The sequence below is a fragment of the Pelodiscus sinensis genome, unplaced genomic scaffold, assembly GCF_049634645.1.
Source record: "Pelodiscus sinensis isolate JC-2024 unplaced genomic scaffold, ASM4963464v1 ctg36, whole genome shotgun sequence".
NCBI classification, from domain to species: domain Eukaryota; kingdom Metazoa; phylum Chordata; order Testudines; family Trionychidae; genus Pelodiscus; species Pelodiscus sinensis.
Window position 1 is genome coordinate 3298042 of NW_027465931.1, and position 25938 is coordinate 3323979.

General features: G+C 56.8%; 1 protein-coding gene and 1 long non-coding RNA gene across 2 annotated transcripts in view; both read left to right on the plus strand.

The window, feature by feature from the left end:
- The window catches only part of LOC102450345 (autism susceptibility gene 2 protein homolog), a 437768-nt gene that overhangs the window by 350262 nt on the left and 61568 nt on the right, over nt 1-25938 (plus strand). Inside the window, exon 14 of the mRNA XM_075916845.1 lies at nt 236-470. Coding sequence (XP_075772960.1) covers nt 236-470 — 235 coding nt within the window. The remainder of the gene's footprint in view (nt 1-235; nt 471-25938) is intronic.
- LOC142825136 (uncharacterized) lies at nt 3973-4557 on the plus strand. Its single transcript, XR_012899624.1, has 3 exons — nt 3973-4198; nt 4275-4338; nt 4420-4557. It is a non-coding gene; the product is annotated as an uncharacterized LOC142825136 (long non-coding RNA).

A 25938-nucleotide genomic window follows, 5' to 3' on the forward strand; every position in this document is an offset into this window, starting at 1 on the left:
GGTTACTCAGTTCTGTAGATAAAGTTTCCCCCACAAACAGGCTTAACAGCTGCTGTGTCTTTCACCAGTTCTCAGAGGTGGCTGAAAGCTCCTGCTAAGAGCTTTCCCCGACCCCAAAATGAGAAGTCTTGAAAGGATAGTTATTATAATTGGCACATTAGAATAGTTTGGTATGAATTTTTTAACTCTTGTTCAAAAGAAAAATGTGTTCCCTTTTGCTCTCCTGTGACTTTAGCTCACAACAGCATATTTGTTCACAAAGATGGTCCAAACCTACAGAGCTTTAACAATCCCCACGAGCCATGGAATAGATTCCATCGAACCCCACCTTCCTTCCCGACACCTCCACAGTGGCCTAAGCCAGGGGATTCCAAGCGAAGCGCCTCAGTGACCAACCATGACAGAGACCGGGAGTGGGAGTCGGAGAAGAGAGATCTTTTTCTGAATAAGGATGACAGAGACAAAGAGAGGTAGGTGGCAGGCATGCTTTGGGCACTTCCTTGTACTCTTTGTATCTTCTATTCCCCCTCCAGTGGCCTTGATTTTGACATAACTGTAAATCTGGTGAGGTGAATGAGATGAGCAAATTCTCTCTGAAGCTGTCAACAGGCCTTTCCCTCCATTCAGCACTGCCACAGGCATGTTTTGGCTAGACCAGTGGTTCTCAAAGCATCATCCGCAGACAACTAGTGGTCCACAGCCACCTCCCAGGTGGTCTGCGGCTTGAGCTCAGCCCCCACCCTCCTCCCTCACGCAGCAGGAAGCCTGCACTGTTGCTCGAACCTCACGGTTGGCGCACAGACCCAAGGCTGTGAGCTGGAAGCTGGAGCTGGTGCTGGAGGACACAAGCAGGGAGATGAAGAAAGCAAAATCACCGTCCCACACGCAGACCATGGAGCTACAGGTGAAGGACTGCCACCCCATCCCCCACCATAGGAAACTCCCACCCACCACTGGGTGTCCGCCAAGCCCGCAGTTGCCATGGTAGCAGCAGCACTTCCCTCAGTTGCTCCTGCGGGGCAGGTAGCAGGTTGGACTGCGCAGGACCTGGCCGGGTCGGGCAGGCTCCTGTGGTGCACGAGTGGCTGGTGCCCTCTCCCTTCCCCGGCAGCAGGTTAGGCTGCACCGTGCCTGGCAGTGGTGGGAGGAGGTGGCACTGTGGCTGAGGAGTCCCACCCAACCTCGCAACCCTCCCCCTTCTGCACTGCACCTCTCGCCCAGATCCTGCATCCTCATCCCTATTCCACACACTGGCAGCGCTGTCCTGCACACTGAACCCCTAATTTGTCTCCACTCCAGGAGCTAAGGGAGGCCATAAAATCCACTAACTCTGGAACCCCAGGAAAAGTAAATTTGGCCTATGGGAAGCTGTGAACCTCAGCCCCCCATCCCTTCCCCTCACCTTGCGGGGCTGGAGCACCAGAGGAGTGAGGTGGCTCAATTGGGGGCCACATCAATGAGAGTTGTTGGTTTTGGAAGAGTTTTTTTTGTTTTGCTTCTCACTTCTGTAGGTCAGTGGCCCCCAACCCAAAAAAAGGTTCCTCACCCCTGCCATCAATAAAGCAAACATGGAAACCTTTTGTGTTGGACATAAATTAATATTTTACTAGTGGCTAATAAATTAATGTTTTCCTACTGGTATTGCTAACGTGACACATGTTAACCAAGGGCACGTGAAGTGAGATGCATACTGATTGTACACAGCACTGACTGAGAGTCGTGCGCTCCCTCTGCATCCAATCAAAGCACTGGTATGATTTAGTCAGTATTTCCCACAAATTCTAGGTACACAAGCACAATTGTTCACCAATTCACTATTTTCTTCTCCCCCCCCCCCCTTCCCCTGCCCCCTCTTAATTATTCTTGGATGTGGACTTTTAATACTCCAGTTATCTGAAGTGGGCTGTGCCCACAAAAGCTCATGACACCATCTACATGTTTCATTAGTCTTTAAGGTGCTACAGGACCATTCGTTGTTTAAGTTTCCAGTTACAGACTAACACAGCTTACAAAAGAATGTTTGTGTCAATGTTATTTGGGGAGGTGGTGTTCCTGCTCCAATGGAAAAGCCCTTTGTCAGTGCAAGGTGTCTCTACACTATGGGGCTGTGTCTACATTAGCATCCCTATTACGGAATAGGGGCCAATGTAGCACTTGGGAATAGACAAATCCGCGGGGGGTTTAAATATCCCCCGCGGGATTTGCATTTTCATGGCTGCCGCTTTTTTCCGGCTTGTAGATAAGCCGGAGAAAAGCGCCAGTCTGGACGCGATCCTCCGGAAAATAAGCTCTTTTCCAGAGGATCTCTTATTCCTACTTTCAAGTAGGAATAAGAGATCCTCCGGAAAAGAGCTTATTTTCCAGAGGATCGTGTCCAGACTGGCGCTTTTCTCCGGCTTATCTACAAGCCGGAAAAAAGCGGCAGCCATGAAAATGCAAATCCCGCGGGGGATATTTAAACCCCCCGCGGATTTGTCTATTCCCAAGTGCTACATTGGCCTCTATTCCGTAATAGGGATGCTAATGTAGACATAGCCTGGGAGTATGCCATAGAGTCTGTAATCTAGGCAGGCCATTAGTGAATCCGCTTAATTCACCTTAAAAACATCACCAGGTTCTGTCTACTGCCGTATCTAATACCTTTTGTTGAACCAATGCCAAGTGTTTGCCAGAATTCAGTGCCCTGAAAAAATAAGCAAATGGAGATAAATAGTCAGAAGTCCAACAGCACCTACTAGTTTTCACCATGATAATCATTCAGCTCATGACAGTAACCCAACAAAAAGTTTGCACATCATTAAGTTTCGCAGTTCTTGTACTTTGCATTTAGTGCACCTCATACTTAAAGATCACAAAGTGCTTTGAAAAGGCTGAAAATAGTTAATGGCTTGATAGCTTTCATCACCGTGTTTTTTTGACAGGTACGCTGCCCCCTGTTTCCGGTCTGGTGTCATGTTGGCAGCCATGTTGAAACATGGCAGCCAACATAGCTGCTTTCAGGGCAGGGCTAATGGGTGGAGGGCGGTGTTAAGAAGTGTGGGGGTGAAGGTAAGAGGCAGGGTGGCAGAGGTGTCTGAAATTGATTAAAAGTAAATAAAACTGAATAAAATGAGCTGCAAGAGAAGTCAGCAAGAAACGGATACTTGAGAGGAGAGAAGGGCCTGAAACAGTGAATAAAAGCGGATAGAAAGGCAGGCTGGCCACTAGAGAAATCAGTAAGGAAAGGATCCTTCAAAGAGTGTTTATTAAACACTAAATAAAATGAATAGAAGAGGAGAAATCAGCAAAAAATCTGAATAAAAGGGTAGACTTACGATGGAAAAGCTGGGGCACAAAGGGTTGCATTAGCAAGCACCGAGAGAGCGAAGCTCTTTCCAAAGAGCGGCCGGAAGGGGAATGATAGGGGCTGAGGCGAAGAGCTGCAGGAGCCAACCCGGTCTTCAGGCTGGGCCAATAGGTTTTGCAGAGCCGGGCAGCGAGTGAAAGATGGGCCAATAGGCTTTGCAGAGCGTATTGGTGAGATCCACCTCCTCGACAGAACCAGCCTATAGAACTCAGGAGGGCGTGGAGCCCCTGCTCCCCGACTGGACCAATTAGAAACTGTTTTACAAGCATGTCACAGAATTCAGATTTCTGTTTCAGAAACAGGTTTATTTGGAAAAAAAGCTACCCAATGAACGTTTGTCCTTGTGTATAAAAGCTTGCGTTTTCGCAACGGGTAGTTTTAAGGGTAGACGATACAACCCTATGGCCGGTCGCAAGACTTCAACAGATGCCAAGGAGCCCAATTTGGATTTTGGCATCCTGAGGTCTGTCCCACTGTCTCGTATTCGTTATTTGAGGCTTTCCTTTAGCCCTTATTTTGCTACAGAATCATATCTGAAAAAGCAGGAAGCATCGCTGACTGTAAAAGAGAAGGGCAGTATGCAAAAAAAAAAATCTGATGTCCGCTATGGAGGGAGAATAATCAAAGACAGAGGTAAGCTGCTTTGTATTATTTTATAGCAAAAGGTTGAAAATTGCAAGTATATTATAAATACTCATGTTTTTATAGGAAATAATGGAAGAAGAGAACGTATACGAGGAAAATCAACCAGTGGAGGCTGAGGGGCAAATGACCTGCTTGGCTTCGGTTTGGTTCATAACACTGGGGTATAGTAAACTGGTGCCCGTTGCAAAGGCAGAAGAGCAGGAGGAGGTAAAAGCAACTTTAATTATTTGAAAGAAATGAAATACGCATATAGAAGACCGGAGTTAAACCTTGTGCTTAACAGGTTACTGACTCGATTCCTGACGGCACAACTGGAGGGAGCGATGATGGTTATGACACGGACAAGGGTATGATTGAGGTAAAATGCTAACTTTATTTTTGTAAATGATTGCAGCAAAAAATAAAATGGGGTTCTCTGCTTGTGATAGACCTCTTCAGAGGATGAAGAGAGCGGGGATCAGCCACAAATAACCGTGATATGCACCTGCTTCTTTTGCGTGAAGCATGCTGAGAAAAAGAAAGGACCAAAGAAAACAAACAGGATGATCAGCAGGATGTTATGGCCGATATTATTACAGCTGTTGTAGTAAAAATCTTTTACCACTGCTTGAAAAAAAAAAAAAAATCAGATGGTTGAAATCTGTGCACCATGTGCAGAAAAATTTCCTGACCCGCTTAGCCTCAACTATGTATTTTGGAATCGTTCAGAGGAGTTTTACCAACTTAGACATATTTCTTCTCTACTGAATGTTGCACGGGTCCTAAATATAATTATAGCCCAAGGCTACAAATGGAAAAAGCTTAACATGACCACTGAAACTGTATACGAATGTAAGCAGGGTCAGGGTAAACTCTATCCTGACATCTAGTGGCGAACTGTGGCAAGTGGTGCAAAGAGACTTCAGGGGCTGAGCCCAATTTGCATAGACACACCCACCCTGTCTAGTATGTGCCACAGCAGCCCAAATCGTCACTTTGGCCACTGTGGGAGCCCCAGTCTCTCTGTTATTGAGGCAGAGGGGATAAAAGTGTTGTTACCCTGATTATGCGAATCAAGGACAATGGAATGGTGGAACTGTTTATGACAGAGGGATTCGCCATAAACTAAGTAGCACTCGCTAGACAAGGGGCATGGGTTCCAAACCCAGTCAAATTGAGAGAGGTTGGGGACAGGTCTTGGTACCTGGGGGGGGGGGGTCTTGTGTGAGGATCTAAACAACACTGATTGCACTCTCTCCACTGTGGAATATCAGCATTAATTTAGATTCCATTAGAAGTCTAGTTGTGAGCTGTGGAGCTAACTTTGCTGTGGGCCAGCGCTAAGGCTCCTCTGTTATGAGCTGAAATCATTGTGTGCTGTGTTGCGGACGAGAGCTGAAATCACTGTTGCTGAGGGGAGCCTTGCAAGAGCTGAAATCACTGTTGCTGAGGGGAGCCTGGTGCTGTGCTGCTAGCAGAGCAGTTTGCAAGGGGCAACCAGCAAGCGTAGGCGGACAGTAGATGCAGCTGGTGGGGTTGACCTGAGGGCAGACAGCGGAGCAGCTGACGGCAGCCTGCGGCTGGTAGGAGCGGCAGCCGGCGGAGCAGCGGCAGGAGCAACCAGCTGGCAGCCCGGAGCGTGGACCGAGACGGTTGGCGGATTTGCGGAGCCGGACAGTGGAGGCGGCTCACCTGACGACAAGTGGAGTGTGGCGGAGTGACTCGCGTTGACGGCGGCGGCACGGAGAGGCGGAGCCACCGCCGGGCCACGTAAGGTGCATCGATCCCCCACCCCTCCAGGTTGGGATGGTGAAACCCTGCCGGGTGGACTTTTGAACCCTGGGATGGCACTGACCCAGGGCTGAGACTCTTGGGGTGTTGGACTTTTGGGACATTGGGGAGAATTGTGGCTGGGGGGAGGGCCTTTGCTCATTGTTTGGTCGGTAAATCCGAGTTGTGGTGTTTCCCCAATTTAATGCAGATGTCCGTTACCTCATGTTATTAAAGGTTTGCTACTATACTGAGGCTCTGTGCTTGCGAGAGGGGAAGAATTGCCTCTTTTGAGGCACCCAGAGGTGTATGTAAGATTTCCCAGGTCACTGGGTGGGGGCTCGAGCCGGTGTTGTATTACCTCGTTGGGAGGAGACCCCTAGATACTGAACCCGGCCCTTGCTGCTGCTATTTACTCGGCCTGGCAGAAGGGTTACACGAAGTTGCCAAAATGATCAGAGATGTAGTGGAGACCTCAGACCTGGTGATGGTTCTGATAAATCAGGCAGACAAGGTGTCAGCAAAAAATTGGTTGTTCGTCGTGTAGAAGGGTTTGCAAAATCAATCACAAAACTTTACGTCAGACCCTCGACCTAAGGGGTTAAAAAAATTAAGCTGAATATCAATTAAAATACATTGTTTATATTATGCTGGTTTTGCCTCAAAAATGGCTGTCTTTTAAAAACTAAGATGTTTATACCCGATTTTGTATTTAATAAAGCAAAAGCGAGAGCTGTGTTTTCAAGTAAGACGGGTTAGACATGGCCAGCTTGCTAAAGAATTTATTATTCTCCTGGAGAAGTTGGAAGTTTTGGGGGGAGTAACGTCCTTATTTCAGGCCGGTTAAAAGCACCTCAAAACTTTGAGTAAAAAGGAGGTTGCTGCCTGGCTAGCTGATCAAGATGCTTACACTTTACATAAACCGGTAAGAATTACATTTAAAAGAAATAAAACCATGGTGTCTGATGTGGACGTGCACTGGCAAGCGGATTTGATTGACATGACACTATGCTGATCACAACGCTGACCATAAATATATTTTAATGATGATACACATTCTGTCTAAATACTCCTGAGCAGTATCCCTAAAGAATAAAATAGAAGTAGCTAAGGCATTTAAAGCTGTTTTTAAACAAGGGCACGTGCCTCAAAAATTACAGACAGATTGAGGGAAAGCTTTTTTAAAGACTTTACTAAAGCAACACCGTGTACACCATTTTGTTACCAATAACAAAGTCAAGGTCAGAGTTGTGGAGAGGTGTAACAGAACTTCAAAATCAAAGATGGGCTGTAAAATACCACCACATAACACTTTGATACATTGACATGTTGCAAGCCTTCGTAGACGGATACAACAAAAGTTATCACAGAACTATTAGAGGGACCCTGGTTGATAGGGATCGTTTTAAAATAAAGGCCCCGTGAGTGATTTTTAAGAAAGGAGACCACGTGAGGGTCTCTAAAACAAAGGGGGCTTTCGAAAAGGGATAGCAGCAGACCTTTACTGACAAAATATTAGTGACTGGTGTTTTATTACGAGGACAAAGGCCCATGTACACATTAAAAGATTATGGAGAAGAGGAAGTAGCGGGGTCTTTTTGTCCTGAAGAATTACAAAGAGGACTGCATTTACAGGAGAGAAAAAAATTCTAGCAAAAAAAAAAAAAAAAAAAAAGAGACAGGGCAGGAGTGAGTATTTTTTGGTGAAATAGAAAGGCTGGCCTGAAAAATTCAACAGTTGGGTTAAAGCAGCTTATATACACAAGACCTTTAATAAAGGAAAAATGACTGAAGGGGAGTTTTACATTACCTTACCTAGCAACGCCTCTGCGGAGGCTTTTCCTCAAAATACTAGTTCCAATTTTACAATACATGTGGCCAACCCTTTAAATGTGAATAGATATTAGGACATGGCTTTGTCAGAAATTCATTATTGTCATTTGTGGAACAATCTCTTATGAGACGCCATTTATGAGATCGTAAAAAGAAACACTGTGTACAACCTAGTGGTTATTCATCCATTCAACATGTAGTAGAGAGCAGCAATGAAGAGGCTGAGAACCCAGAGGTGTCTCATTTACGACCCAGTGATCAGAAGGGTTTGGTTATACGCTTTTGATGAAAAGCGTTCTTTCCGCAAAAGGCAAATTGGCTGCAATATTGGGAGTGATTCCGAATCAGCCTTGTAAGATAGAGCCGTTTCCCGCAGACATCACGGGGTGTGTGTGTGGGGGGGGGGGGGGGGGTGTTCAACTCTTCATGTTTGTTGTCAAGGCTGTTCCTCCCTCTGGCATGATGAATGCAGAAGTGGGGACCCACAAAAGTACCCCAAAACCTGAACTCTACAGGCTTTGGTACAAAAAGCTCCCCCAAAATCCTAATACCCGGACTTTGGGAAATAAAAAACCGCTGCCACCACCCAGGTATTTGTAAACACAAAAAAAAAAAAAACACAGGGGAGAGATCACTTGGGAAGTCTCAGCCCTCAAGGAAAACCAGGACACAAAAATTAACCAATATCAGTTAATCAGAAACACAACTTTTATCATCAAAACAAAACCAGTTACAAGCATAGTTGGAATGGCTAGATGGTGGTAAGAGCCACCAATTAATATACTCATGGGAGATTCCCCCCATGGGCCAAAACTTAGTTACAAAATAGAGGGAAAACCATTTCTAACAGCACAGACCTCAGATCCAAATTCCCAAACCAGAAAAAAATAAAACCTGACAGATTTATCTAGATTTTACCCTACTTACACATCATGAAGATTTTTTTTTCTTGGAGAGACACATGTCTTCTGTCTCCCTCAGTATCTAGAGAGCAAAACTGCCTCAGAGACAAAGGAGGGAAAACCCCCAAATTCCTTTGTCTCAGTTTAAAATCCCTACCTGTATTTCTATTGGCTGACTGCTACCTGGCTAGGTACAGGGGACATGGTTAACCCCTTAGTCCCTAGGCTGCTGGCCAACCCTCATGGTTATGACACATGTATACAACATGGCAGGGTCAGTCACACTCCTGGGCCCCTGACCCCTGTTCAGCCCACTATCCCACAGTTTCAGAACCACAGTACAAAACACACTCACCTTGTTCTGGCGTTTGGCCCTCAGTCCTGCAGCAAAACAACAGAGCAATGTAGCCAATGCCCTGGGCCAGCTGGAGTGGAGTAGTAAGTCCTCCTCTAGCCACTTGGGAAAAGGGAGTCTTCAAACACTCCCTGCCCACGCCCCTCACCTCCCCCTGTAGCCTTTAGCAGGGATGATGCTGTTCTGCTCAGCTCTACTGGTCACCTTATCAGTTGTTTGTCTTTCACCACCTTTACTCTCCACACTCCTTCTCAACTCTCTCCACCCTCCCTCACAGGGAGGGTTCTTAAAGAGGTCTCCTGGGCAGCCCCAATCAGCTTCACCTGAACCTTAATTGATTTGCAGCCCCCCCCCCCCCCCCCCCATTCTCAGCTGCTGCTAATTAGCCAGGATTGCTGACTCTCTCTGCCTCTCCCCTTTCACCAAGCTCTGGAACCAGCTGCACCCCCCCACTCTGTCTCTGACTTTGAGGTGGAGAGAGGAACCCCTCTTCCACTGAGCACGGCAGGCTGCTGGTCTGGGCTTGTTGTGCTTTTTCCTCCCCTGCGCTGAAGGGCGAGATGCGTGATTTCTTGGAAGACATCCGAGGCTCCAAGAACAAAGTCGCTCTCGCCCTTCAGCGCTGGGGAGATTTTCATCTCATCCTACAAATAGTAAGGGCCCTCCTAGGGGAGGGTAAAGGGACCGGGCGGCGGGAGGCCGCGGCTTACCAGCGGGTCCGCAGCTTCCGTGACGCCCTTCTTACCTTTGGGCACGGTCACGGTTTGCTGCGAGGCCCAACGGGGGCCGCTGGCACTCCCGCCAAGAAGGATCTTCCCCAGCCCTCTCGATGCCGGCGCTCATCATTGCCACTCTAAACACCCGGGGCTGCAGGTCCAGCCTCCGTAGGTGTCAGGTACTCTCCTTCCTTCGGAAGGGGAGGTACTCTGTCGTATTCCTCCAGGAGACCCACGCGGCTCTGGCCGCAGAGGCTAGCTGGCAGCTGGAGTGGGGGGACAGGGTTTATTTCAGCCACCTGTCGGCCTGTCAAGCCGGGGTGGCTACCCTGTTCTCCCCAAACTTGCAGCCCGAGGTGCTGGGGACCGCCGAGGTTGTGCAGGGTCGCCTGCTACATCTCCGGGTTTGGATAGAGGGGCTGATATTAAATCTTGTCAACATCTACGCCCCGTCATCCGTCTCAGAGAGGCTCCGCTTCTATCAGCGGGCGTCTGCCTTCCTCGGCTCTTTGGATCCTGGCGAGTGCCTGGTTCTGGGCGGGGACTTCAATTGCACCCTCGAGGACCGGGACCGTACAGGGCCCGAGCAGTGCCCGGCCGCCGCGGACGTCCTCAGGGAGATAATAGACCATCACTCCCTGGTGGATGTCTGGCGTGACCTCCACCTGGGTGAGGAAACGGTATTTACCTATGTCCAGGTGGTGGGTCATCGGTCTTTCCAATCCCGGTTGGACCGCATTTATCTGTCTCGCAATCATCTCTTCCGGGCCCACTCCTCCGGCATTAGGCCGGCCCCGTTCTCGGACCACCATTTAGTGGCCGTGAAGGCCTCTCTTTCTTCGGAGAGGCCGGGGCCGGCCTACTGGCATTTCAATAACAGCCTGCTGGAGGATGTGGGCTTCGTAGTGTCCTTCCGGGAGTTCTGGCTGGCCTGGCGCGGGTGGCGGTGCGCCTTTCCCTCAGCACGGCAGTGGTGGGATGTGGGGAAGGTGCGCACGTGGCTCTTCTGCCGGGACTACACCCGGGGGGCCAGCCGGCGGAGGGATGCGGCCATAGAACAGTTGGAGCGGGAGGTTTTAGAGCTAGAGAGGCGGCTTGCCACGGGCTCCGAGGATCCGCCCCTCTGCGGAGCGTACCGGGAGAAGCGGGAGGAACTCCGGGCCCTCGAGGACCTTCGAGCCCGGGGTGCCTTTGTTCGTTCTCGTATCCATCTCCTTCGGGAGATGGATCGAGGTTCCCGCTTCTTCTATGCCCTGGAGAAAAAGAGGGGGGCTAAAAGACACATCGTCTGCCTTCTGGCAGAGGACGGCACCCCCCTCACGGATCCGGTGGAGATGCGCGAGAGGGCTCGTGCCTTCTACGCCTCTCTCTTCTCCCCGGATCCGACCGACGCCGACGCCCGCAGGGTTCTCTGGAACGAACTCCCGACGGTCAGCGCGGGCGACCGGGACCGGCTAGAGCTGCCTCTCTCCCTGGCCGAGTTCTCGGAAGCCCTCCGTCTCATGCCCAGTAATAAATCCCCGGGCATGGACGGGCTGACCGTGGAGTTCTACCGCGTGTTCTGGGATGTCCTCGGCCCGGACCTTACCAAGGTCTGGGCCGAGTCCTTGGAGAGCGGGGTCCTCCCTTTATCATGCAGGCGAGCCGTGCTTGCCTTGCTGCCCAACAAGGGGGACCTCCGCGATCTGAGGAACTGGCGTTCCGTCTCGCTCCTCAGCACGGACTATAAAATCGTTGCCAAAGCCATCTCCCTAAGGCTAAAGTCTGTGCTGGCGGACGTGGTTCATCCAGACCAGACCTACACCGTCCCGGGCCGAACCATCTTCGACAACCTCTTTCTGGTCCGGGATCTCTTAGAGCTCGGGTGTAGGGACGGTCTGTCGTTCGCCCTCCTGTCCTTGGATCAGGAGAAGGCGTTCGACCGGATGGACCACGGGTACCTCCTGGGCACCCTGCGGGCCTTCGGCTTCGGGCCCCATTTTGTGGGGTTTCTCCAGGTGCTGTATGCCTCCGCAGAGTGCTTGGTCAAGCTCAACTGGACCCTGACCGCACCGGTCAGCTTCGGGCGGGGAGTACGTCAAGGCTGTCCGCTGTTGGGCCAGCTCTACGCTCTGGCCATGGAGCCCTTCCTCCATCTCCTTCGCAAGAGGTTGACGGGGTTGGTGCTCCGTGAGCCGGAGACGAGGCTGGTCCTGTCGGCGTATGCCGAGGACGTGCTCCTCGTGGTCCAGGACCCAGGAGACCTGGCGCGGGTGGAGGCTTGCCAAGCCGTTTACTCGGCGGCCTCCTCCGCCCGGGTCAACTGGGTCAAGAGCTCTGGCCTGGTGGTAGGGGCCGGGTGGCAGGCGGGCTCCTTCCCACCCGTGCTTCAAGCCATCCGGTGGAGCGCGGGTCCGCTGCTCTATCTCAGCGTTTTTCTCTCTGCCACGCATCCCTCTCCGCCGGAGAACTGGCAAGGTTTAGAGGCCAGGGTGGTTGAGCGGTTGCAGAGGTGGACGGGATTGCTCCGGTGCCTCTCCCTGCGTGGGAGGGCACTAGTACTTAACCAATTGGTCCTGTCCATGCTCTGGCACCGTCTCAGCACCCTGGTCCTGCCCCCGGGTTTCCTGGCCCGTATCCAGCAGCTGATGCTGCGGTTCTTCTGGCCAGGACTGCATTGGGTCTCTGCAGGGGTTCTCCATCTCCCCTGGAGGAGGGAGGGCAGGGCCTGACGTGTTTGCGCACGCGGGTTCACGTCCTCCGCCTCCGGGCCCTGCAGAGACTTTGATGCAGGTAGCCCGGCGTGGAGCACGCTTGCGCATGCCTTCCTTCGCCGCTTCCGAGGGCTCCGATATGACCGGCAGCTCTTTTATTTGAGAGGTCTTCCGCGAGACCTCTCCGAGCTGCCGGCCTTCTACCAGGACCTCCTCCACACCTGGAAGCTGCTTGCGGCGACCAGGTCCTTGGGAGCCACCTTGGGAGCAGACCTCCTCGCGGAGCCCCTGCTACACAATCCCCATCTACGTGTGCAGGTGGCGGAGTCTCCCTCGGTGCGCCGGAGGTTGGTCCTGGCAGAAACCACCAGAGTCAGAGACCTCCTGGACTACCGCCGGGGAGACTGGGTGGATCCTCGGGCGCTCGCCCAGTGCATGGGGCTCTCCACCCTACGTACTCCCGGCGCGAACTTCAGGAGGTGAAGGACGCTTTACCACCCACCCCTCGGGTTTATCTCGACAAGGTCCTGTGAGAGGGTGCACCCCGCCCACCCCTCACCCCCGGCCCGCCCGAACTATCCATCGGCCCTAAGCCCCACGTACCTCCCCGACTGCCTCCCCCTTGTCATCTTAGCCGGCTGCACGCGATGCAGCCGGTCCCCTTCCGAACCGCGTCAAAGAGTCACCTGTACACACTCGTGCTTCACACGCTCCACTTCCCCACCCTCGTGTCCCACCCAGACATCAAGTGGCGGGACCTCCTACCACCAATGGAGGGTGGGGAGCCCCAGTGGGCCAGCCTCTATTCGACCTTGGTTCCACGGCCCACCGGGGACATCTGCTGGAGAATCCTGCACGGCGCGGTGAGCACGGGCGTGTACTTGGCGCAGTTCAACCCCACCCCCGACATGTGCCTCTTCTGTGGCGTGAGGGAGACCCTGGTGCACATCTACCTCGAGTGCGCCAGGCTACAGCCCCTCTTTCGGCTCCTCCAGAACCTCCTCTTGCGGTTCTGGCTGCACTTTTCCCCCACTTGTTAATTTACGCACATCCCATCCGTGGCCCCACAAAGTCGCGGGACCTCCTGGTCAACCTCCTCCTAGCGATGGCCAAATGGGCAATCTATAAAACCAGGGAGAAGAGGTTGGCCGGGGGAGGGGCCTGCGACTGTGGGGCCTATTTCCGTTGCTGTATCCACTCACGTATCCGGGCAGAGTTCCAATGGGCGGCGTCCGCTGGCTCTCTCGAGACCTTCGGGGGGCAGTGGGCGCTGTCCGGGGTTCTCTGCTCGGTATCCCCATCCGGTTCCCTTGTTTTAACCCTTTTACCCTCACACCTGTACCTGTTTTTTCATTATTTGTCCCCAGTAATTAGTTGGTTCTTTCGGGTTCTGTGGACCCTTCCTGCAGGCTGGGCCCGCCCACCTCCCGGACACCAAATAGTTGAGGTGGAGAGAGGAACCACTCTTCCACTGAGCATGGCAGGCAGCTGGTCTGGGCTTGTTGTGCTTTTTCCTCCCCTACACCCCTCCCCTCCCCTTTTTGGGAGGGGTGTGTGGGGGGGCCACTGGGGTTGTGGCAGGCAGGCCCTGGATACATTCTGGGCCAGGTCCCCTTATCTCTTTTCCTGCTCTGTCTGCGGGCAGTCTTTCCCCACCCCCACCCCTCAGCTGGCTGAAGGAGCTGCTGGGGGTGTGGGGGTGGACAGGGGGGACTTTGCTGCCTCACCCTGGTGGGGGGAGCGGGACCCCCAATTTCCATCTTTTTGGGGACTGCCTGGCCCCTTTTTCACAGTTGCAGGCCTGTACTTCACTGTTCCTGAAGCTGCTACTCCCTCTGGAGTGGAGGAGGAAAGGGGGCTGCTTTACAGCAACTCCTGGGGTTCTTAATTCCCCTCCACAAGTTTGGGGGGGGGGGTGAGGGGCCTCTTGCCATCTGGGCCCCTAGGTGGCAGCTGGCACAGCTTCTGGGGGGTGCTGGGACTGGGGGTGGTTCCCTCTGCTCCCTGCTGTCTCCCCTGCATTTCTGCTGCTGCTGTTACTGCTCCCTCCCCAGCCTCAGGTGCTGCAGGGGCCATCTCCTTCCTTGGCCCCACTGCTTGCCTCCCCGCCCCTCCCTTGCTCTGGTGGGTCCTGCAGCAGGTACAGAGAGCCTGCCACTCAGGCACCCGTGGGCACACTAGCTTCTTCCCCCGCCCCCCCCCGGCCCGCAGTACCTTGCTGGCTCCCTGCTTTCTTGAGTAGGCCCCTTCGCACAGCCTGCATCCCCTCTCCTCTACCCGTGTGCCCATGCCCCCTCTGGCATCTCGTTCGGCACCTGAGCCTCCCACTCTTCTTTAGTTACCCCCCCACACACACACACACCATTTCACTTCTGTCACGTTACTGAATTTGAGGGAAGCAGCCAGATCACTGCTGCACCCATAGGTGGGGGTGTTGGCCCCAAAAATGGTATAAAAGGGGCCATGTGGGGTGTTGAATAGAAGCTTACTGACTGCTAATCCTATGTACGCTAATCACAGACATTATACAATCACATGTATGTAGTTAGGAATCTGTAATCTGTGTAGATACTGAATATTTCTCTGCATGTGGTTGAGCATTGGGCAGGGCCGTGCCTATGGACATGCTAATTAGCGAGGCCCTGTGGGACAATGGCTCTCAATGGGCCAAGGACACACCTAAAGAATGAGGGCTGACACCTGAGGGCTGCCAGCAGGGAGTACAGGGATAGGCCGCTGGCCAGGTGACCTGCTGCAGTCAAGAAGAGATCAGGAAGGATGTATAAAGAGGCCATGTGATGGACTCCATCTTGGCACTCAGCTCAGCACTTCATCCCAGAGGCAGCATTGCAGGGATTGAAGAGCCAGGAAGAACTGTGGACCCATCCTGATCCTAGGATGCGCAACAAGGACTTTTAAACCAGCAGCTGTAACATCTCTGCTAGAGCCTGCATCGAGGACTGGGAGATTCGGTGCATGTAATGTACTATCCTTTAACAACCTTACTCTCATGCTTTTCTTTATTGTGGTAATAAACCTTTAGTTGTTAGATGCTAAAGGATTGGCTGAAGCGCTCTGTGAGACTGATTTGTGGCCTGGTTTGGAAGGTCACCAGTCTGGGGGCTGTAAGGAGCCCTGAATTTGAGCAATTCACCCTGAGCGGAGGCCCTCAGCTGTGCCCAGACTCGGCCTGGTCTGTCACAACTTCCCCCATGTCTTTCAAATAATTGACCCTCTCACATTCCCAATGCAGCCAGAGGAGCCGCTCTTACCGTCCTGTGCTGGGAGCTGTATTCCTTACTACTTCCCCTTTCTGAATCGTCGCCCTCCCCCCCACTTCGAGCCTAGTGGGGGGACAGTGGTGAACCTCCTTCCTCCCCTCCCTCTCTCTCCTTGTTCCCTCCCCTGGTGTGTGGTTTTTTTTTTGTTTGTTTTTTGTTTTTTTGGTCCTCCCCGGTTTGGTTGGTTGGTTGGTTGTTTTGTTTGTTTTTGCCTTTCCTTCCCACATATAACCACAATGGAGGGGTTGTCCAGTGACACCCCTGCCAGACCTTCCCCGCCCACCCCTAAAAACAAGAACCCCTCTGAGGCTGCCGGCCCCCTGTCACTATGGTAGGGCGGGCGAACATGGACGAGGACCTCTTTCTTCGGAGAGGCCGGGGTTGGCCTACTGGCATTTTAATAACAGCCTGCTGGAGGACATGGGCTTCGTAGCCTCCTTCCGGGAGTTTTGGCTCGCCTGGCGCGGGCTGCGGTGCGCCTTTCCCTCGGAAGTCCCCGCCTGGGACCAGGATGATGCTAGCAAAGCACAAGTTTTCCCTTGATTATTTAAATCGATTAAATGCTTTTTTTCCCCCCTATGATTCTACTGTACGTGATAGTCTTTAAGGGTCTGACACCCCCACCACCCGCCCTGTTTCTGATAATTGTAACAACCAATCTCAGTCCTGCAATGAGGAGTAACAGCAGTTCGAATTAGGAGCTTTACTTCCAACTACCTAGCCTGTGCCACGTGTATCCGCAGGCAGGGGGTTCGAACTACCGGGCATTTAAAAATGGTGGCGCCCGGGAACATGCAAATAAAGCATGTTCAAATGCCTACATTAGCCTCCCTAGTTCGAACTAGGGTGGCAGTGTAGACATACCCTCCGTCTTTTAGATCTCTCCCACTTTGTCCCCAGCCCCTTTTTACACTTTTAGCATTCATGCTCAGTCACTGACAACCCTCCCCTCTCACTGCATTTTCCAAGTTTTCAAGCAACGTTTTTGCTTTAGTTAGCTTTTGGTCTAAAGCCCTCCTTTCTTCTGGAGAGTATTGCTTTTGCACTACCTCAAACAGCTTCGGATACTTTTTCTATATCAGCCACCTAAAAGACGAATAAGCATTATTTATCCTAATACAAACATCAAATAATTCAAGGAGGTAGGGCGGGATGTTATTTAAATCCCCAGCTCCAGGCTGCTTGGAACCCGGGGATTTGGCCTCGGGCATGGGGGCAGCTGTGGGCTTATTTACCCCTTTTACAGAACTTGTCTTATGAGCACTGGTGGTTTTGCATCGCTCAGGAGCGGCCAACCTGTCCCCCTTGCGACACTTACCCCCGACCCTGGATACAGCTGTTGCTACGGTATCATTTGCCCTTTTTAACTGTTGCTCGTTTGGCACGACACAGGCTCTGGATGTGCTGGGTTGGTCAAAATCGCGGGTGTTGTCCTCTTGGAAGCTGCCTCTGCTTTAGACACAGTTTTCTTGGTCCTTTTCATCAGCCTTTCTTCTTGTGAAAGAATGGCTTGTATAGCTAACAACACACACACACAAACAGAATGTTTCAACACAAAACCCTTTTACTAACAGCAACAAATACAGTCCCCAGCACGCTCACATTGCATGACCCAAAAGAACAAGTCATACACTCTTGTAACAATTCAGGAATAGCTGTTAAATGATGAGTTTGCCCTAGAGTAAAACAGAAAAATACCCTTTAAATTATTTTGTTTCAAAAATACAATGGTAATTTTGTAAAACATCATTTAGCTTACCAAGATTTAACTCTGCTAGCGCTGCCTCTGATGGGTCAAGTAAAACACCATCATCCTCTTAAAAAGCCGTTATTAACTTTTAAGTAATTACATCACAGGTATAAAAATATAATGTGGCAAGGGCCCCTCTTCTCCAAGCCACTACTGGGGTTTTGCAGCGGGTCTCAGTGGTAGGGAGCCCAAGCCAGGGGCCCACAGGCTCCCTCCCCTGCTGCCTTTACCTAATGCTGGTCCAACTTGTTCTCTCCTTTTCTTCCTCTCTGCCTCTCCACCACCTTCCTTTCGTCCTCTCACTCCTCTCTCTAGCCTCCAACTGATGAGGCTTTTAAAGGCCCTCAGAGAGTCAGCAGAGAAGTCAGCTGGCCCCAATTTGCCTGAGCCAGCTCCCTCCCAGCTGCACCTAATTGTGCTGCAGTTCTCTGCTTTTCTAACAGGAGTTTTTCCCTTTTGGGCTGCCTCTTCCCCTCTCTGCACTCGGGCTCCGTGGGTGCCATTCCCCTGCCCCACTGCAACTCCTGGGAAAGAGGAGGAGGAGGAGAGGCAGCAGGGTGCAGAAGCTGCTCTCCTCCTTCTCCCCCTGCTCCTGCTCCTGTTCCTGCACCAGCCGGAGCCCTCCCCAGCCACCCAGCCGCCCTCTTGCCTGCTGAGGCCTGCTTCCCTGGACACTGCTCCAGCCACCACTGCTGCTGCTGCTTCTCACCACCACTTGCTGCTGCTGCTGCTGCTGCCTGAGGGGAGAGGGGGGGCCTGCCGGCTGCCCTTCCTCTCCCCTCCTCCACTGCTCCGGAGAAGGAGGACCCCACCAGCACCCACCACCCGGAGGCCTGCCCCACCTGGCTGCTCCCCGCCTGCTGTTGCTGCTGCTGACTACCTGCACCCCACCGAGGAGGACAAGGACTGCCGGTTGGACTGTGGAGGGGGTTTGTTTGCAAGAACCGAGCTTTTTATCTGCTCCTGGGGTGGTGGTGGACAGAGACACCAGGAGGGGGGCTGGGGGAGAGGCATAGAGCCCTCCCCCTAGTCCAGCTGCCCCCCCCCATACCACCTGCCCCACAACCCCCTCCACCAACCCCTACACCACCAAGGAAGCGCCCCTCGGTGGGGCTGGCTGTTCCCCCCCTGTTTGTGCCACCTGGGACTGTCTTTGCTGCGGCAGTGGGCGAGGACTGAGCCTCCCACAAGCGCTTGTGGGCGAGCTTCCCCCCCCCCTCCCTTGGACTTGGCCCCGGCCCCCTTCCCTCAGCAGTGTTAGGTTGGGAGCCCCCCCCCTTACCTTGGTTCCCTTGCCCTGTTCCCCACTCTGTTAGCCAGTCCTGTTCCCTTCTCCCCTCCTCAGTTTGCTGACCAGCTCAGCTTTAGTTTGTTTTCACCTGCCCCGCCCACATTCAGCTAGTGCTCTGTCTCCCAGCCCCTACTGCCCTATCCTGCCCTGCTAACCCGATGCCCCTCCTCCCCCACCCCCCCAGAAGTCCTGTAGCCCCACCCAGAGCTCCGCCCCCTGCCCGAGCGCTTGCGCCCCTCCCCCTTTTTAGTTACCCCTCCTTCACATCACCCCTGCCCCTCAACAGCCCATAGTCCTTCCTGTACCCCAGTGCAGCCGGAGGAGCCGGCCCCCGCCCTGCACCCACTACCTTGTTCATTGCCTGCCCTGCCAGCACCCTCCTCCTCTGCTTCCAGCCTTGCAGAGAGGACAGGTCGCTGGCCTCTTAGGCTTCCAGTCTACTGCCCCTGGTAGAGCCCTCCCTCCCTGAAATCAGTTAGTGGGAGGGAGTGGTTGGTTCCCCCCCTCCCCCTCCTTCCCTCTCCCTCTCCTCCTCCCCAATTGTGTACCCCCCCTTTTCCCTCGCGTGCCCCCTCCCTTGCAATAGCGCCCTCCTCCTCTGCCCTAGTCTCAGCAGGGAGGAGTGGCTGCTAACCCTTCCCTTTTACGGTTGCCCTTCCTTGGACCCAGTGCCCCCCCTCCTTCCAACCCCCCCCCCTCCTTCCATTGATGCCCTCCGCCCCCGCCTGCTGTTTGGTGGGGAGGAGTGGTTAACCCCCGCCCCCCCCGCCCACAGTTTGCCATTTGCACCTCCCTCCACCCACTCCCCAGGATGGAGGAGACCCCCGTCCCTGATGGTCCCTCGGTCCCATCAGTGCCATCGGCCCAAGCAACTGCTGCGGCCGACCTCCCTACCCCCGACCCGAGCTCTGCTGCTGCCACGGCTGCTGCCCCCCCTGACAAGGGTGGATCCTCTGCCTCGGCCGGCAAGAAAAATCGGGGAGGGAAGAAAGGCAAGGGCCCGGCCCGGAAAGCCGACCCCTCCGTGGCCAAAACTGCCCCGCCCGCTGCAGCCCCGACACCGGCTGCAGCTCCCCCCCTCCCTGCTGTTCCCCCCACCGGCTCTGGGGGCGATCCACCTACAGCCCCCAGAGCGTACGCCCAGGTGGCCGCTGCCGCCCCCCCACGTGCCGGGTCATCCGCCCCGACTGCCGCCTCCAGCTCCATCCCTGGCGGCCGGGGCCCCTTTCCCGCCATGACCAGGAGGCACGGCGTCCGCTGCCTCCTGGTCGCCGCCTCGCCCCACATGGAAACCTACGTGCGGGCGATGGCGAGGGTGGTGGGGGCCTCGGCCGTGGTGGCGGCCTCTAAGATGTACGGCAAGGCGGTGTTCTTCCTTGCCTCGGAGGCCGCCGCCCAGGAGGCGGTGGAGAGGGGCCTGGCGGTGGGGGGCGTGCACGTGCCCCTCGAACCTCTGGAGGACCTGGGCGTACGGGTGGTCCTTACCTCCGTCCCGCCCTTCCTCCCTAATGCCGCCCTGTTACCTTCCCTCTCCACTCTGGGGAAGCCCATCTCGACCATCAGCCCTCTCCCGCTGGGCTGCAAGGACCCCGCCCTCCGCCACGTCCTATCCTTCCGCCGGCAGGTACAGCTGCAACTGCCGCCGGCGGCGCGTGGCGGGGAGGCGCTCGAGGGGTCCTTTATGGTGCCCTACCAGGGGGCTCTCTATCGAGTCCACTACTCCTCGGGGGAGACCCGGTGCTTCCTCTGCCGGGCGACGGGGCACGTCCGGAGGGACTGTCCCTTGGCCCGGTCGGGGGAGGCGTCCGGGACCTCCGGGGTCCGTGAGGACATTGGCCCCACCACCGCCAGTCCCCCTGGTAGTCTGGCCTCCGCGGCCGCCCCTCCTCCAACCGACGGCCCTGCTCGGGAGCCGGAGGCGCCCCCTCCGACGTGCCCGAGCGGGCAGGCAGGCCCCGCCTCTACTCAATCTGTCCCTGCGGGGCCCGAGGAGGAGAGGGTGGCGCGGTTGCCGCCGGGCAAGGGAGAGGGCCCTCCCCAGGTGGAGGTATCCCCCTCCTTCCCTCCTTTGCCACAACGCCCTCCCCGAAAATCAAACGTGCCCCCCAGCCTTGCCCCTGCTGACCAGCCCTCCACCTCCACCTCGGAGGACTGGACGCTCGTCCGGGGGAAGCGCAAAGCCCGCCGTTCGCGGGCTTCCTCTCCCCCCTCCGATGCGGAGGGCGGGAAGGCCCCCCGAAAGATCCCGAGGGGGGCCAGCGCTGTCAAAATCCCCCCCGGCGAGCGTCAGCAGGAGGCGCCGGCCGAGGAAGCCGTGGCAGCGAGCCAGGTGGCCGCTGAAAACCCCTGAGGAGCCTATCCACGAGGAGGCCTCTGATGGAGCCCCCCCGGCCCAGGCTCCAATTGCCCCCCCTTCCGTCCCCGCCGAGGTAATTGGTGCCTTGGTGGCCGGAGGGGAAGGCTCCGGGGCCGAGGGGATGGAGTTGAGCTCCATCTTTGAGGAGATCGAGGCCCTGGGTCTGACCCCGCTCACCCAGGGGGAGGACGACCCTCCGCCAGCGGGCCTCGGTCTGGGCGGCGACTCCGTGGCGCCGCCCCCTCCTCTCCCCAACCCCGTGTCCCAGGTGGCCGACCCCATCCTCACGCTCGGGGCACCCCTGATACTGCCCACTGGCCCGGCCGACTCGAGCGCCGGAACGGATGCTGCCGAGCCCCCCGGGGCGACAGCTGGCGCCGAGCGACCGAGTCCAGGGGCTGAGGGTGCCCCCCCTCCAGTAACCGGGGTGGGGCGGTCATCCTCCCTTCCCGTTGGGGGCCCACCACAAGATACCATACTGGCCGACGCCGAGGCACTAATACTAGCTTTTCCATCTGAGCCCGGCGTCGGCGCGGACCCCCCAGTTCCTGATCCCGACCCCCAGGTCCCCATCCGGGAAGCGCCGCAGCCTGGTGGAATGGCCACGGGGGACCCCTTCCCAGACCCTGCCTGGGATTCCGATGCCCCCCCACGTCCCGATCCTCCCCCCACCCCCGCTTCTGCCCTTTACGAACCCATCTCCGGTACCGAACCCTCCCCTGTTCCCGATCCCTCTCCTACCCCCATGTCTGCCCCTTTCCCCAACCCTGACCCATCATCCAGCCTAGAGCCCACCCTCCCCCCCACCCCTACCGTGGAAAACACCCCTCCGTTGCTGTCCCCCCACCCTTTTCCCATCCCGGCCCCGGCCGTGTCACCCGATTCACCCCTACCACCTCCCCAAATGTCCGCTAGTGCCACCCCCGCGAGGGCCGTCTCATTCCCGCTAGCTATGGGCGGCCCTCGGGGGGTTGTTTTTGTATCCCCAGTCCCCGATCTGTTAGGGGCTGCCGTGTTCCCTCCGCCGCCTCCTCCCTTGCCGGGGTCGGGGGCGGGCAGCTCGGCGCCAGCCGTGTCGGCGCAGCGACGGGGATCGGACCCCTGTCTGCCCGCCTCCGTGGCCCGTGAGCTCCACCTGGGGGCCCGGACGGAGGAAAACCCCGGTTCCCCCTCGGCGCTGAGGAGCGAGCTGCGCCAATTCCTCGCGGACAACCGCGGGGCAAGAGGAAAGGTGCAGCTCGCCCTCCAGCGCTGGGGGGACTTTCACTCCATCCTTCAGGCCACTAGAGCCTTGTTGCAGCAGGGGAGAGGGGCCGATAGGCAGGACGACGCGGCCTTCCGCCGGGCCCGCAAGTTTCGAGACTCTCTCCTGACCTTCGGGTCGGGGAGCGGTCTGCTGCCGGGCCCGCGGGGGGCCGCCGACTCACCTGCCCGCAAGGATCCACCCCAGCCCTCAGTATGACTTACGCCACCATCGCGACACTGAACGCCCGGGGCTGTAGGGCGGGTCTCCGCAGGGGCCGGGTGCTCTCCTTCCTCCGGGAGGGGGGGTACTCGGTGGTTTTCCTGCAGGAGACCCACACGACTCCAGCCGTCGAGGCTGGCTGGCGGCTGGAGTGGGGGGACGGGGTGTATTTTAGCCACCTCAGCGCTCGCTCGGCCGGGGTGGTCACCCTGTTCTCCCCTGCCCTACGGCCCGAGGTGCTGGGGACCGCCGAGGTTGTCCCGGGCCGCCTGCTGCACGTCCGGGCCCGCGTGGAGGGGCAGACGTTGAACCTCGTCAACGTCTACGCCCCGAACGCGGGCCCGGACCAGGTCACCTTTTATCGGCAGGCGGCCACCTTCCTCGGCACTTTGGATCCTCGCGAGTGCCTGGTCCTGGGCGGGGACTTTAACACCATCCTCGATGACCGGGACCGTGTAGGACTCGCGAACTGCCAGGCCGCGGCGGACGTCCTCAGGGAGATTGTGGAACATCACTCCCTGGTGGACGTCTGGCGGGACCACCACCCGGACGACAGTACCACCTTCACTTACGTCCGGGTGGGGAACGAGCGGTCGAGCCACTCCCGGTTGGATCGCATCTACCTTTCGCGATTCCATCTGGCACGAGCCCACTCCTCCAGCGTCCGGCCGGCCCCGTTCACGGACCACCATTTGGTGGCCGTGAAAGCCTCTCTGACGGCGGAGAGGCTGGGGCCGGCCTACTGGCACTTCAACAATAGCCTGCTGGAGGATGCGGGCTTCGTGGCGTCCTTCCGGGAGTTCTGGCAGGCCTGGCGGGGGCAGCGGCCCGCCTTTCCCTCGGCGCGGCGCTGGTGGGACGTGGGGAAGGTGCGCGCCCGGCTCTTCTGCCGTGACTACTCCCGGGGCGCCAGCCGGCGGAGGGATGCGGCGATAGAGCAGTTGGAACGGGAGGTGTTGAAGCTGGAGGGGCGCCTGGCGTCCGCCCCCGAGGATCCACTCCTCCGCGAGGCGTACCGGGAGAAGCGGGAGGAGCTCCGGGCCCTGGAAGATCACAGAGCCCGGGGCGCTTTTGTTCGATCTCGCATCCACCTCCTTCGGGAGATGGATCGCGGCTCCCGTTTCTTCTATGCCCTGGAGAAAAGGAGGGGGGCTAAAAAGCACGTCACCTGCCTCTTGGCGGAGGACGGCACCCCCCTCACGGACCCGGCGGAGATGCGCGGAAGGGCCAGGGCCTTCTACGCCAGTTTGTTCTCCCCGGATCCGACCGAAGCCGACGCCTGCAGGGCGCTCTGGACCGAGCTCCCGACGGTCAGCGCGGGCGACCGAGACCGGCTGGAGCTGCCTCTCACTCTGGCCGAGTTCTCGGAAGCCCTCCGTCTCATGCCCAACAATAAAACCCCGGGCATGGACGGGCTGACCGTGGAGTTCTACCGCGTGTTCTGGGACGTCCTCGGCCCGGACCTCGTCACCGTCTGGGCCGAGTCCTTGGAGAGCGGGGTCCTCCCTCTGTCGTGCAGGCGAGCGGTGCTCGCCTTGCTGCCGAAGAAGGGGGACCTCCGCGACCTACGGAATTGGCGTCCCGTCTCGCTCCTCAGCACGGACTACAAGATCGTAGCGAAAGCCATCTCGCTGCGACTGCGGTCCGTGCTGGCGGACGTGATCCATCCCGACCAGACCTACACCGTCCCGGGCCGTAGTATATTCGATAACTTGTATTTGGTCCGGGATCTCTTGGAGCTCGGGCGTAGGGATGGCTTGTCGTTCGCCCTCCTGTCCCTGGACCAGGAGAAGGCGTTCGACAGGATGGACCACGGGTATCTCCTGGGCACCCTGCAGGCCTTCGGCTTCGGGCCCCGGTTTGTGGGTTTTCTCCGGGTGCTGTACGCCCTCGCGGAGTGTCTGGTCAGGCTCAACTGGACCCTGACCGAGCCGGTCAGCTTCGGGCGGGGGGTGCGTCAGGGGTGTCCGCTGTCGGGCCAGCTGTACGCTCTGGCGATCGAGCCCTTCCTCTGTCTCCTCCGTAGGAGGTTGACGGGGTTGGTGCTTCGGGAGCCGGAGCTGCGGCTGGTCCTGTCGGCGTACGCCGATGACGTGCTCCTCGTGGTCCGGGACCCGGGCGACCTGGCGCGGGTGGAGGCTTGCCAAGCCGTCTACTCGGCAGCCTCCTCCGCCCGGGTCAACTGGGTCAAGAGCTCTGGCCTGGTGGTCGGGGACGGGTGGCGGGCCGGCTCCCTCCCACCCGCGCTTCAGGCCATCAGGTGGAGCGCGGGTCCGCTGCTCTATCTGGGCGTCTATTTATCCGCCACGCATCCTTCGCCGCCGGAAAACTGGCAAGGTTTGGAGGCCAGGGTGGGTGAGCGGCTGCGGAGATGGACAGGACTGCTCCGGTGCCTCTCCCTTCGTGGGAGGGCGCTGGTGCTCAATCAGCTGGTCCTGTCCATGCTCTGGCACCGGCTCAACACCCTGCGCCCGCACCCGGAGGTCCCGGCCAAGCTCCAGAGGGCAGCTTTGGGGTTCCTTTGGCCGGGACTGCACTGGGTCTCTGCAGGGGTCTTGTCCCTCCCCCTGGAGGAGGGGGGCCAGGGCCTGGTCTGCGTGCGCAGCCAGGTCCGGACCTTCCGCCTCCAGGCCCTGCAGAGACTCCTCTTTAGTGCAGGTAGTCCGGCATGGAGCATTTTGGGGCACGCCTTCCTCCGCCGCCTCCGAGGGCTCCGATACGACCGGCAGCTCTTTTTTATCCACCCGAGGGGTCTTCCGCGAGACCTCTCAGAACTGCCGGAATTCTACCAGGACCTCCTCCAGACCTGGAAGCTCTTCTCGGCGACCAGGTCCGTTGTGGCCTCCGAGGGAGCAGACCTCCTCGCGGAGCCCCTGCTCCACAATCCAGCCTTGTGCGTGCAGGTGGCGGAGTCTCCCTCGGTGCGCCGGAGGCTGATCCTGGCAGAAACCACCATGGTCGGGGACCTCCTGGACTACGACAGGGGGGACTGGGTGGATCCCCGAGCGCTCGCTCGGCGCATGGGGCTCTCCACCCTTCGAACCCCCCTGCGCCTACTCCAGGAGGTGAAGGCGGCTTTGTCGCAGCCCGCTCGCGATCTCCTACAGAGAGCCCTGCGAGAGGGAACGCTCCGCCCCTCCCCTCCTGCAAAGCCTCCGTCCCTCTTTATTGGGCCCCTGTCCCGCGGGCCCCCCCGGCCTCCCCACCCTTGGACCCCCAGCCGGCTGCAAAATCTGCAGCCGGTCTGTTTCCGGACCGCGCCCAGGGAACAGCTGTACACGCTCGTGCTCCACGCTTTGCATTTCCCCACCCTCGTGTCCCGCCCCGATACAAAGTGGCGGGACTACCTCAGACCCATAGAGGGTGGGGAACCCCGATGGGCCAGCGTTTATTCGACCTTAATTCCGCGGCCCGTCGGGGACATCAGTTGGCGGCTCCTCCACGGAGCCGTGAGCACGGGCGTGTACTTGGCGCGGTTCACCCCTATCCCAGACACCTGCCCCTTTTGCGGCGTGAGGGAGAACCTGGCGCACACCTACCTTGAATGCGCCAGGTT